At 35.6% G+C, this 13,243-nt stretch overlaps 1 protein-coding gene across 1 annotated transcript; it reads right to left on the reverse strand.

Moving 5' to 3' along the window:
- On the reverse strand, positions 1–4,907 carry LOC112790137 (uncharacterized exonuclease domain-containing protein At3g15140). Its single transcript, XM_025832386.3, has 6 exons — positions 4,478–4,907; positions 2,912–3,114; positions 2,331–2,411; positions 1,820–1,936; positions 1,443–1,566; positions 1–529 (listed from the first exon to the last, which is right to left on the reverse strand). The coding sequence occupies exons 1-6, from the start codon at positions 4,703–4,705 to the stop codon at positions 329–331; spliced, it is 954 nt and encodes a 317-aa protein (XP_025688171.1). The 5' UTR covers positions 4,706–4,907; the 3' UTR covers positions 1–328.
- Positions 4,908–13,243: the final 8,336 nt, after the last annotated feature.

Genomic DNA, 13,243 nt, shown 5'->3' on the forward strand with positions numbered 1-13,243 from the left:
TCACGTTAAAGGATTGCATTGCATTTGGGTTCTTTAGCAGTTTCACCAATCAAGTGATGATTAGCTTGCTAATCCTACGCAACCAAGCATTTATTAACCCTTTTTTTTTAAAAAACAGGCTTCATGTATAAGATTTACAAATTGTACATAACTAACTAACCAAGCACGACTATATGAAGTCAACAAAACCAAGTTAACTGTGCTACCTGGGTTCGGATTAATTGAGAGTGTAGACAACTCATGCAAGTATCATTACACTCGAAAACCCAGCAGAACATAAACACAAATCACTTAGAAGTTACATAATACATCGACAACGACAAAGCCGCTATCTAATACGGTGCTTGAAGAGAAAGTTAACCTCTGCTGGCGTCTTCGGATTCCTCCTTGCAGTAATCTGGATAAGTGCACCATCAAGTAGCATGTGCTGCAATACTCTTGTTATGTTCTTGGTGTCATCAATTCCAAGATGATGACTTCCTCTCAATGGTATTTGCAGTTCCTTCATCATTGTGATCATTCCTGTGGCCTATAATCCATCCATCATAAAAGATACAACATTTTAAGTTTAGAAACTAGCATTAAACAAAACATAAGAAAATCAGTGTGCAAATGGATCAGATGCTAAACTAGTTTTAAAAAATACCCTATTTCATATATAGCATATTTACTACACTATAATTTTATGCTGTCAGTCAATCAATGGAAGAAACTTGCTAAAAGCTCAAGCTTATGAATTCTATATAGTATTTCCATTTTTTGTCTTGTTTGTCGTACATTTTTCATGCTCCTATTTTTGATCTACCCTTACCACTAAGATTAAGTCAAAACCAAGCCAATAAACTCTGTGGAAACTGCGTGCTAAGAAGATGGAGCTCTCATCAATCTCTATGATGTGAGCTCTTGAGAGAAGGATGAGAAATGGAGCGAAGGGAAACAGAGAGAATTTGATGAAGGAGAGGAGAAAAAGGGAAGAAAAGAAGAATGAAGCTGATGTAAATTGGGAGAATGAACTCATCTACTGCAAATTAGTTACATTGCCACAATTTACACAAGCTACACTCTACTGGAAGTTACTGGAAGACTAACTAATTTAGCTATCATTCTAACTAAATGAGCTGGCATAACCAACTAAATAACTAACTCGCCAAAATCAATGAGTCAAGTCGCACACTCTCCTTCCAGTTTTATAATGTATCTCGAGAAATATGTTAAATTTTCTAAAAAGACATGGGTTATGAAACGGTTAGTGTATTGGTTTAGGATTAAATCAAAATTCTACAGGATAATGCAACCTTATATTGGTATAATGGTATTAAATCAAGTTGTCACTCTGCTAGACAATTCATGTACCCAAGACTTTATGGGTCATCATGGGAAAAGCAAACAGTATTTGATATCATAGAATCATACCCTCAGCTTTTTACATTAAAAAAACTCACCCTTCTTTTATAAAAGTTGAGATATACATCTTTTAGATTAATCCACTCCATAAAATATGGTGGAAGCTTTAGTTTTGACACCTGACACTGCTGAGGTACCTTTGTCTTCAAATCCCAATTTCCACTGCAAAAGCAAAAGGATTCCATACAAAAACAAATCAAATTATTCAAGATATGTAAGAAAGGAAATAATTGCAAGCTCAGTCTCTCCTTATAAATGAAGGGGTTAAATCTGAAACCACCATATACTACACACATATACTGCTAAATTCGAGATGCAGTAACAGAAACATATTGAAACTAAGGTAAGAATTGACACTACAAACGAGAAAATGTAAAAGAAGCGGAAGAGGTGAACTCTGGAACTGCAATATTACCAAGTTACAAATGCTGCACCATCAAGGCTCCCACCTTTCCACAATTGACGTTGCATCAGCCATGCTTCAAATTGTTGAATAACTTCCTTGAAGGGCACCGCTGTGTCATGCCATACCCTAGAATAAATTAAAAAGGTATTAGTGTGGCACACAATGTGGGCAGTAGCAACAGCATTAATCCTTAAGTAAGCACTCTAAGGATATGACTTTTTGCAATCAGTCATCCTGAAATTACAATCAGTCGATCATATTTCACAAATCTAATCCGCTGTTAATCAAAATATCAAATCATAGCAAAAACTACTCTCCTAAAATGTTTACAAGAAACCATAATGTACAGATGATAGTATGAAAGCACCAACACTGCATGAAGAGTTGTTCTACCTGCTTCTTAAACTTCTTTTTATAGGAGAAACAAAAATGAGAAAAACCGAGAAGACTTTTACACAGATGACAAGCATGAACAATTGAACAACAAAAGAGATGGCAGGGAGAAAAACAAACTGCATACCTGTCAACCCCAAATTTTCCATACTTCCCTTCAATGTATTCATTTATTCTTTGTTCACTCATTTCTGTGGGCCTCACAAACCTATTAAGTGAACATTGGAAAAGTAAAATTATAAACAGAACAAATCTTGAAAATGTTAATCCTCATATACACATAGTAATAGTTTAATTTTTAAATTCAAAATATAATAATTAAGAGGTCAAAGTATACTAAACTCAAATATGTTGCACGATTCACAAACCAGTTGTTACCCATGAGGAATGAAAGCACAAGCACTTACTATTTCTGTTCAATGAATAACTATTCTCAACAGAATTTCTAGAACTAGAGGTTGAACTTTCTGATAATCACCATTTTGCGGGGGGAATAAAAAGAAAACAAATAAATAAATTTCAACATGTTATTATCTAAACTTTCTTTCACTTTAGATGTTCTTTCAAGAACTAGAGAGGAAACAAAACAGTAGTACATAATTACAAAAAAAAAAATAAAAAATAGAAAAGAAAGAAACACAGAATGTCTCAGGCTATATCATAGGACACTAGTCCTGCTAGACATGCTATAAAGTGGCAGATCAAAACCTGTGGAAAATGTCTTCAACTTGCATTGTTTTAGCACTAATCATTAGAACCGGAAACTCAAGAATCTCAACCCTACCCTCTAAATCAAGCACAAGGAAAAAGTCGAAATTCTGAGAGCATATCTTGTGCCGCTCAGCAGATGCCACTTGAAGCTCCCTGGAGCAGTCATGATTGAACCTCTCAATGTGGACAGGATCATCCATCTGCAAATTTGGAGAAGCATAAACATCAACAAAACTACATGTTTTACTCACACATAAAATTGACAGCAATACAATAGACATATGTTTTTCAGCTTCTAAGCTGCAACTTTTATGATTCAGAACAAGAACATTGATAACAGTTCAGGTAATATTAACCTTGTTTCCACTTCTGAAACAGTGATTCTCAAACATAATTTTCTATAAAGTTAAAAAAGCTGAAAGCTGAAAATTTCAGCCCAAAAAGTGATTATTCGGCACAAAAAAAAAAAACACATCCAAACACCACATTCCTATTCTCAATAAACATCAAGAACCAAGATCCCTGAACCATTAAATCCCTCATCCTGGTGCCATGTCAGCATTGGAGACTTCATTTGGGAAAGCCCATAATGACGTGATGGTGCCAGGTTGAACAAGTGTGGACTATGAAATATAATCATTCAAATCTACTGACGTAACATAGCAGCACTACTCTGATGTGTGCTAAAAAGTAAAAAACCATACTCACTAAAATAATAAAATGCTGGTACCAGAACCGGAGCAGCTATGTAGTCTGTTTTGGTACTCAATTTGCTACTTTTTGTGATTAAACTACATGTATTCCTTTAGAGAAAATTTGTTAAGCAATATGCCGGTAAAAGAGAGAATATGCTCAGAACAAATTGATTAATCTTGAAATATTTAAATCATATATAAGAAGGCGAGTACTTCATCTTCATGAACTATATAAGGCAATCTGTAGTTTAGTCTTTCACTTTTGAGAATGTGCAAATTGATCATATAATCAGGGACAGATTTAATGTGCACATACAAATAAATCAAGTACATTAGTATGGAGGCGAGTGCTCGGTTATTGTCATGTCATATCAAAACCTATACATTCGAACTCTACCTCTACCCTCTTTTTTCCACGTTTCTTTCACAATGACATAGTTGCACATTGTTGTGTAATTGTCAGTTACTAAGGAACACATATTAAGTAATAGCAGGTAGTATCCACCCCGTTCGTAACTTCTGGATCAGTCCCTCTAAATGACCGTATGACCCTTGTCCCTTCGATTTCCTCTGATTATTTAGCATGTGTGTTTGTGAGTTGAGATTTTGGAAAAGGAGGGAATGGAAAAGCTCGAAGGAACTCCATTCCACTGTTTAAACCGAGCCCTTTAATATCACAACTCACAAATTAGGGGTTAGCTACATAGCTTGCACTAACTTAAAATGTTAGAACTTAATTTACTATGTGTAAGATTCCAACGATAGCTTGCAAATGATGACCGGAACTGAAGAAGTGTAACTAACTAAAGGGATAAAATTGGGGATTAGCAAGGATTAGTGAGAAAGAAGAAGGAGTTGAAGTTGGTACCTTGTTGCACTTTCCCTGTGTGTGGTACAAGCACATGGGCTTCCACCGAAATTGAGGCTCGTGCGAGGAAGAGGAATGGGATGGAGATTCGGAAGCTGAGAGAGTGAACATCGGAGGCTGGAGAGGGAGGGAGCTTGAGTTGGGGTACACGGTAAGTGGTGTGACCGATGAAAGCCAAACGTTACGGTGACACGTCATCTTCAGCAAAGAAGCTCTGAGAAGCGCCATTACTGTCGTCGGTTTCAACACACAGGATTTGCGTCTTTTGTTGCTTTGCCGCTTGCTTTAGGCTTTTCCTGGACTCGAGTAGAAAAATTTGTGTGGAGAAAAATATAAATAAGTTATTGACTTTTTAAGAGTAAATTCTCAATCGGATCTTTATTCCTGATAAAAGCGAACTGAGGTGGTTCCTCTGGTATAATTTTTCATTAAAACTGACGGAAAAATTTTGCATAATATTTATTAGTGTTAATATGGAGGGTTATTCAAAGTAGGTGGATGTTACAATACTCCCCTAAAGTTTGGAATTTTGAAACTCCTTTAAATTATTAATATTGTAATGTACAAATTATTAATTAATTAATATATTTTTTTGTAAAACTACCAATACATTAATTATAACTTTTAAAATATATTTTTAATAAAATAGCATTATGATTATTACAGAATTTTTTTTGATGACTTATTATTGAAAATTTAATATATCCCATTGGTATATTAGTTATTAAAATTATTAAATTCATTTATAAATTCTAATTAATTAATAATTTTATTTTTATTTATTTTAATTGTTTATTTGATATTATAATTTATCTCATAAAATTTGAAATTTTTAAATAAATAATTTAATTATTTTAATTATCAAAATAAATAATTTATAGCGTACTTACCAATTTACACTACATTTATTTATTTCGTTTACATATGTATATTTTTGTCAATTTTTATATATCTTATTTACACATAAAAAATTATCTCGTTTATAGTATAAACGAGATATATGTATTTATAAATAATTAAATATAATTTTTAAAAATAATAAAAAATATTAATAATTTAAATTGGATTAAACTTTGTACAAATTTTGTACAACTAACTTAAATAGAAAAAATTTTATATTCTATGCCAATAGAGTCGTGATCTTCAGTAACTGTGTCATCAAATAAATCACCTATATTTAAATTATATTTCAAACTTTTATACACTCTCATGTGACAAACAAAATTTGAAATATATATAATTTAAATTTAAAAATTAATATTCAAGAGAGTACATAAAAAATTTAAAAATTTTGTCATTTAAAAATTTAAAATATTATCTGAATTGCACTTATGTGTGCTTTTACAGTAGACGTGTTAACGTGTCTATATTTTCTATTATTTAAAATGGACGGTTTATCTTTTCTATTATTTAAAATTGTTTATCTTTTCTATTATTTGAAACATTCTATTTTTACAAAATTTGATCTAATTTAAATTATTAATATTTTTTATTATTTTTAAAAATTATATTTAATTATTTATAAATACATATATATCGTTTTATACTATAAATGAGATAATTTTTTATGTGTAAATAAGACATATAAAAATTAAAAAAATACACATATGTAAACGAAATAAATAAATATAGTATAAATTGGTAAATACGCTACAAATTATTTATTTTGGTAATTAAAATAATTAAATTATTATTTAAAAAATTTCAAATTTTATGAAATAAGTTATAATATCAAACAAATAATTAAAATAAATAAAAATAAAATTATTAATTAATTAGAATTTATAATCGAATTTAATAATTTTAATAATTTATATACTAATAGAATATATTAAATTTTCAATAGTAAGTCATCAAAATAAAAAATTATGTAATAATCATAATTGTTATTTTATTAAAAATATATTTTAAAAATTATAATTATGTATTGGTAGTTTTACAAAAAAATATATATTAATTAATTAATAATTTTGTCAATATACATTAAAAGCTTTATTAATAGAATTATCTAGGATATTGCGCCAACGTATATTACAATGTTAATAATGCAAAGGAGTTTTAAAACTCCAAACATTAGGGGAGTATGGAATCGGTCCCCTTCAAAGTAAATGCTACATTGGTTTAAAAAGAATAGATATGGGTCGATTTGTCTTCTTCCATTTTTCAAAAACGACTCAATTTTTAGTTTTCTACTAAAACAAAACATTGTAAAGTCACATATAACCCCCAAATTATTTACAAAAATGTTAAACTTTTGTCTTTTTCTTCACCCGAAATAAGAAATGTTCGACAAAATATTTGGCAGTTGTGCTGAATGCGTTGCTGATAAAGCCGCTGACAGGATCTCAAACGATAACTGTAATTACACAATTGACGGTGTCATTGATGGCGTTGAATGGGGGTAGCTGTTGTCACCATTCTGATTGGTATAAAGTTTTATGGTTTCAAAGTTTAGTAGTATTCACTTTTTCTTTTCAACTGCATATTGATGTTGGAGTGTTTATTGAATGTACTTTTTTTGTTTTTTTACGTGAATGATGTTCTAAAGTTGGCTAAATAATTTGTTACCTAAATAATATTGCTTGTGATTGGTTTAGATTACTGTCATAGTTGGATAATTAGTGTTTTAAAATGAAATTTGATTAGATGTACTTTATAGATTGATGAGTTTAAAGTAGTTCCTATTTTTCATCATAGAAAAAATTTTAAGAGAAATTCACAAGGTGAAATAGATTATGTTAATGGGAAAGTGAAGAAATGATCACCTCTTGATATTAATTTGGTGAATTTCTTCGATTTAAAAACTTTACTGAGGGAGCTTGGTTATACAAATTATAAGACCATGTATTGGTTTGATAGCATGGCCCCTAACTTTGAGTTTGATTTGCATGTAATGAATGGTAATATGGAGATAAATAAAATAAGGGATAACAAGAGTAGAAATAAGGAAACTATTGAAATTTATATCTACTTTGATCATCTAGTTAGTGTACATGAAGTTGTGGATAATGAGCAGCAAGTTGAGAATGTTATTCTAAGTGACTCATCATCTTCAAGTGATGGATATGGAACAATTGAAAATGAGCCTTACAAACCTCCTCCTCTTGGATATGAAGATGCAGATAATAGTGAAGACAATGAAAAATAGAGCAAGGATGAGAGGTTGAAGAAGAAGCGAAGGATGGGTGCACCAAGGAAACGAGCTACTCATGGCCTAAATACTGAGGTGAAAGATGATAAGGTTGGCCCAAAATTTGTGGATAAGACTGGCCCAAATAAAAAAATGATCATGTTGGCTCAAGTAAGAGTGGCCTAACTCTTTTTTCTAGGACAACCAAGAAAAAGACTTCAAAAAAATATTTTAAGAGGAGGAGGACACATATTCTTAGAGTTGGAAAAAATGAAGGAGGCAGTGTGAATTTGGATAGAGTGATGCGCTTGAGTTAGATTCTGATTATGAGAGGCCATATGAGTATGAAAGTGATGCATTTAACAGTTTAGTATCAGAAGATGATGAATGAAAGACTGCATTTGATGCATTTAATAAGGAGACAGAATATGGAGATGTTGAATTTAAGGTTGCGCAAACATTCGTTACAATGGAGAGTTTGAAAAATGCTTTAAAGGACTATTTTGTGTTTGAAGGGAAGGATGTAGTATATCTCAAGAATGAAAAGAAGAGGGTTACGGCACCATGTGCCAGTAAACAATGCCATTGGTTGATCCTAACTTCTTAGAACAGTGCAGAAGGTAGTTATCAAGTGAAGTCCTGGTGAATAAGCACAATTGTGCTTGGAATTATGGTTCCAACCTAGCTGATAGGCATTGGATAACATTAAAATTGGTGAATAGGCTACTTACTTAGCCTGATTTGAAGTCTAAACAGGCTATGGAATACATGACTAAAGATTATAATGTGCATCTGAGTGGTAAAATAATAACTATTGTTAGAAACAAGAGACTGAGAGAGTAATTTGAAAAGTGTATTATTGAGTTGTGTGTAAAGATACAATATACAAGGAGTATTTATAGGTGGTAAATGAATTAGAGCAATAAAGGCATAGAATCCTACAATTAATATACAGATATACTAGACGATACTAATTGATCTAAATTGATTCTAATGATTCTCTAACATCCCCGCTCAAACTCAAGTGGGAGCTAAGGATACCAACTTGAGTTTGGATAACAAAGTCCGAAAACGAGTCTGGTGATGAGCTTTCGAGAAGATATCAGCAGTCTGATCTAGTCTTCCAACAGCAATGAGACGAACAGCATTAATAAGGATACGTTACCGAACAAAGTGACAATCAATCTCAATGTGTTTGGTGCGTTCATGAAACACATCATTATGGGCAATCTGAATAGCACTGCGGTTATCACAAAAAACATCATTAGGGGACGACTGAGGAGCACCCAAATTTTCAAGAAGCCAATGAACCGAGATAACTTCAGTAGTGGTGTCAGCGAGGGTACGGTACTCAGCTTCTGTGCTTGAGCGAGCAGTGAACATTTGCTTCTTAGCACGCCAAAAAATGAGAGCATCGCCAAGAAACAAATAGTAACCAGTAGTAGAACGGCGATCAGTATCAGAGTAAGCCTGAAGAGACAAAGAGGAATGGGCAGAAAAATAAAGGCCATGAAATAGAGTGCCTTTAATGTAGCGAAGAATGCAAAGAACTGCCGCATAGTGAGTACTACGAGGAGCTGACAAGAATTGGCTAAGTACATGAACCGGATAGGCAATGTCTGGTCGGGTGACAGTCAAGTAGACGAGACTGCCAACTAACTGTCGATAGAGAGTCGGATTATCCAAAACAGTGCCATCCATAGGGGTAAATCGAACATTAGGCTCAAGAGGAGTAGACTCAGTGCGACTATTTGTAATCCCAGCGCAAGCAAGAAGATCTGAAGCATACTTAGCCTGAGAGAGATAGATGCCATCATCGGTGGAGATAACCTCGAGACCAAGAAAATAGCTGAGAGAACCAAGATCTTTCATCTCAAAGGTACGGTGAAGTGAGGCCTTGAGATCAGAGATACCATCAACATCATCCCCAGTAATGATCATGTCATCAACATACAAAAGTAGAAGAACAACTCCACGTTCGCTTTTACGAATGAAGAGGGCATTCTCATGAGGGCTAGAAGTAAAACCAAGACTGCATATGGTAGTGCTAAACTTGTCAAATCATTCACGAGGAGCTTGCTTAAGTCCATAAAGTGCCTTGCGAAGGAGACAAACCTTATTAGAAGGACAAGGATATCCCGGAGGTGGTTTCATATAGACTCTCTTTTTCAAATCCCCATTAAGAAATGCATTCTTTACATCCATCTGACTGAGAGACCATTTTTTAACCGCGACAATGGCAAGAAGAGCTCTAACAGACGTAAGACGAGTGACAGGGGCAAAAGTCTCTTCATAATTAATACCATATTCTTGCGTACAACCTTGAGCAACCAAGTGGGCCTTATAACGGTCAATAGAGCCATCAGAGCGAGTCTTGATCTTGTATACCCATCTACTGCCCACAACTTCCTGATCAGAAGGAGGATCAACCAGATCCCAAGTGTGTGCTTTTTCAAGTGCCTGTATTTCTTCTTGCATTGCTTGTTGCCAATTTGGGTTTGAGGAGGCCTCTCTGAATGTCTTAGGTTCATGTTGATGAAGAATAGTAGAAAAGCAGTGGTAATCAAGAAGATGAGGAGGTGAATTCCTTACCCTAGAAGAACGAACGGGAGGAGGAGGCATGACGGTAGGAGCAGAATCATTGTCCGGTCTGGAATCATCGGGAGATGGAGTAGGCGAAAGAACAGGAGGCTGTGGAGGGTCACTCGAGATAGAATCTGTAGAATCATCACTAGGAAAAAGATCAACATTGGGTTTAGTAAACAAAGGTGACTGAGTAGTAGGAATGGACTCAAAAGATGAGAATCGAGAAAACATGTGGTGCTCCCAGAAGGCAACATGACGAGATATACGAATATATTTAGAGAGAGGATTCCAACAACGATAACCCTTGTGTTCAGTGCCATAACCAAGAAAACAACACATATGAGCCTGAGGTTCAAGTTTACTATGTTCATGAGGATGAAGAAGAACAAAACATACACAACCGAAAACTCGAAGAGAACTATAATCTGGGGAGGTATGATAAAGACGCTCAAAGGGAGTAACATTTCCAAGAACAGAAGAATGGAGTCTATTGATAACATGAACAGCAGTAAGAACAGCTTCACCCCAAGTACGCTCAGGACACGAAGAAGAAAGGAGCATTGCACGGACGGAGTCAAGAATGTGACGGAGTTTGCATTTAGCTCTACCATTTTTGTTGAGATGTACCAGGACAAGAAAACTCAGACAAAGTACCTTGTTCTGCAAGAAAGGCTAAGAGTTTGGAATCACGGTATTCCATAGCATTATCACGTCGGAAAACCTTAATAACCTTGGAAATTTGGGTTTTAATCATAGTAGCAAAGTTGATATAGATCTGAGGTAACTCATGGCAATTAGTCATCAAATAAACCCAAGTAAAACGGGAATAATAATCAATAAAAATGACAAAGTATCGAGCTCCGCCCATAGAGGCAGTGGGAGCGGGGCCCCAAACATCAGAGTGAATGAGATCAAAAGGAGAGCAAGTAAGAGATGAATTATTGTGAAAAGATAAAGCAGGTTGTTTGGCAGTTTGACAAGAAATGCAATCAAAAGATTCATTTGGAACCTGACCTAAAACACCCTGAGACACAAGAGGACATAGTTTTCCTAAGGAGGTGTGGGCAAGACGCTGATGCCATAAGTGGAGGGTAGAGGGAGAAGAAGCAACACAGAGATTTGGTACAGGAGGAATATGAAGATTCTCGAGTTCAAACAACCTTCCGATCTTACGTCCAGTCCCGATGATTTGTCCCGTCCGAGAATCCTGTACACGACAACTAGAAACAAAAAAAGTGACTTCAAAACCCAGATCAACAAGTTGACCAACAGAAATAATATTGAAGTTTAATTTAGGAACATAATAAGTATTAGAAAGATTAAGAGTTGAATGGGATATAGAACCCTTGTGTGTTGCGTCCAAGAGGGAGCCATTTGTAGTATTGACGGAAGGTCCATTTGTAGTGGTAGACATGGATGAGAAAATATTACGCAACGGAGACATGTGATTAAAGCAACCCAAGTCAAAGTACCATTTAGAATTACCTGGAGGGGTGAAAAAAGCAGCAGGGATATTACCAGAAACAGAGAGAAGACGCTGAAGAATAGATGCAATATCAGAAAGAGAGATAGTAGACGAGTTGAGTGGACTAGGACGTGGTGGGCGAGTAGAACAGGCAGGAATTAAATGTCCCGAGAGCTTGCAGTAACAGTAGAACAGCTGTGAACAATGGTAGCTAATATGACCTTTCTGGTGGCATGTGCGACATCCAACAGAAGGACAGTCGGAGAAGAGGTGCCCAGAACGGTTACAGTTTTGACAGAATTTTCCCTTTCTGTCGGTGGCAGCAAAAATATCTGACTTTTCCATGATAGTAGTCACAAAGATCAAAGAGATGAGAGAAAACGACAATTTCGGAGTAGAAAATGAAAAATCGAAGTGCAGAATCGAAAAAAGCTCACCAAAAAACCTTAGAGAGGGTCCCACTTGACTGCCACGTCAGCGCCACGTCAGCAGAATGGTGACACGTGGCAGCCCGCGAGAGGACGGAGAAGACAGGCTGACGCTGAAGTGGAGGTCGGATCAACCAGCGGGCCGGTCCGGGTCGGGTCGATAGCGGGCGCGCGGGTCGCTGTGGAAGCTGGCGGCGTGACACGTGGAGGCTCCAAGAGCGTGGGATCAGCAGCAAGATCCAACGGCTACTGAAGCATCTTGGAGGAGGAACAATGGAGGTGGACAGCGAACTTTCAGCGGCGCGTGGCGGTGCGTCCAGTGGCTTCTGGCGGAGATCTCAGCGGTGTTGGAAAGCTGACGAAGAGAGGATCACAATGATGCCGGAGGTGACGAACCAAAGCGTCGGAACCAGATCGAAAAATGCGAGCAAAAAGGCACGTGTGGAATCTGGAAGGAAGATCAACCTAGTCGTGGCAGCGTCTTTTGGCAGCGCGTGGAGGTGAGTCTGGCAGCGGTTCTGGTTGCGTTGGAATCATGGCAACAAGACGAACAAAATGGTTACGGGGGTGACGAACCAAAGCGTCGAAAAGGGAACGAAAAAAGGAGGCCAAAGAACACTGCCGAAAAGGAAAAAACAATGAGGCTATGAACTAATATTCATTGAAAAAAAAAAGGACCTAAGCTCTGATACCATGTTAGAAACAAGAGACTGAGAGAGTAATCTGAAAAGTGTATTATTGAGTTGTGTGTAAAGATACAATATACAAGGAGTATTTATAGGTGGTAAATGAATCAGAGCAATAAAGGCATAGAATCCTACAATTAATATACAGATATACTAGACGATACTAATTGATCTAAATTGATTCTAATGATTCTCTAACAAGTATGACACTGAAGGCTGCTAAAGAGATAGTTATAGATAATGAACAAGCTCAATATGGGAAGATTCGTACTATCTGCAAGAACTGCATCGGAGTAATCCTAGGAGCACAACTTTGATGGAAGTCATACCTCAGCCAGAGTCGCTGCCACTTTTTGATAAATTATACATAAGTTTAGATGCATCTAAAAAAAGATTTAAGGATGGGTGCAGACCTCTAATCGAGCTAGATGGATGTTTTCTAAAAGGTTACTACGGTAGTCAGCTATTATC

This window comes from Arachis hypogaea, chromosome 3 (genome assembly GCF_003086295.3).
Source record: "Arachis hypogaea cultivar Tifrunner chromosome 3, arahy.Tifrunner.gnm2.J5K5, whole genome shotgun sequence".
Classification (NCBI taxonomy): Eukaryota; Viridiplantae; Streptophyta; class Magnoliopsida; order Fabales; family Fabaceae; genus Arachis; species Arachis hypogaea.

Bases quoted from the DNA above. Each gene is read 5' to 3' on its own strand.
- LOC112790137 (XM_025832386.3), bottom strand. From the start codon at position 4,705: ATGGCGCTTCTCAGAGCTTCTTTGCTGAAGATGACGTGTCACCGTAAC. The intron at 2,412-2,911 runs GTTTTGATCTGC...TTCACTTAATAG, and splicing joins GTTGAAGACATTTTCCACAG to GTTTGTGAGGCCCACAGAAA. The intron at 1,937-2,330 runs GTATGCAGTTTG...AATTTATTCTAG, and splicing joins GGAAAATTTGGGGTTGACAG to GGTATGGCATGACACAGCGG.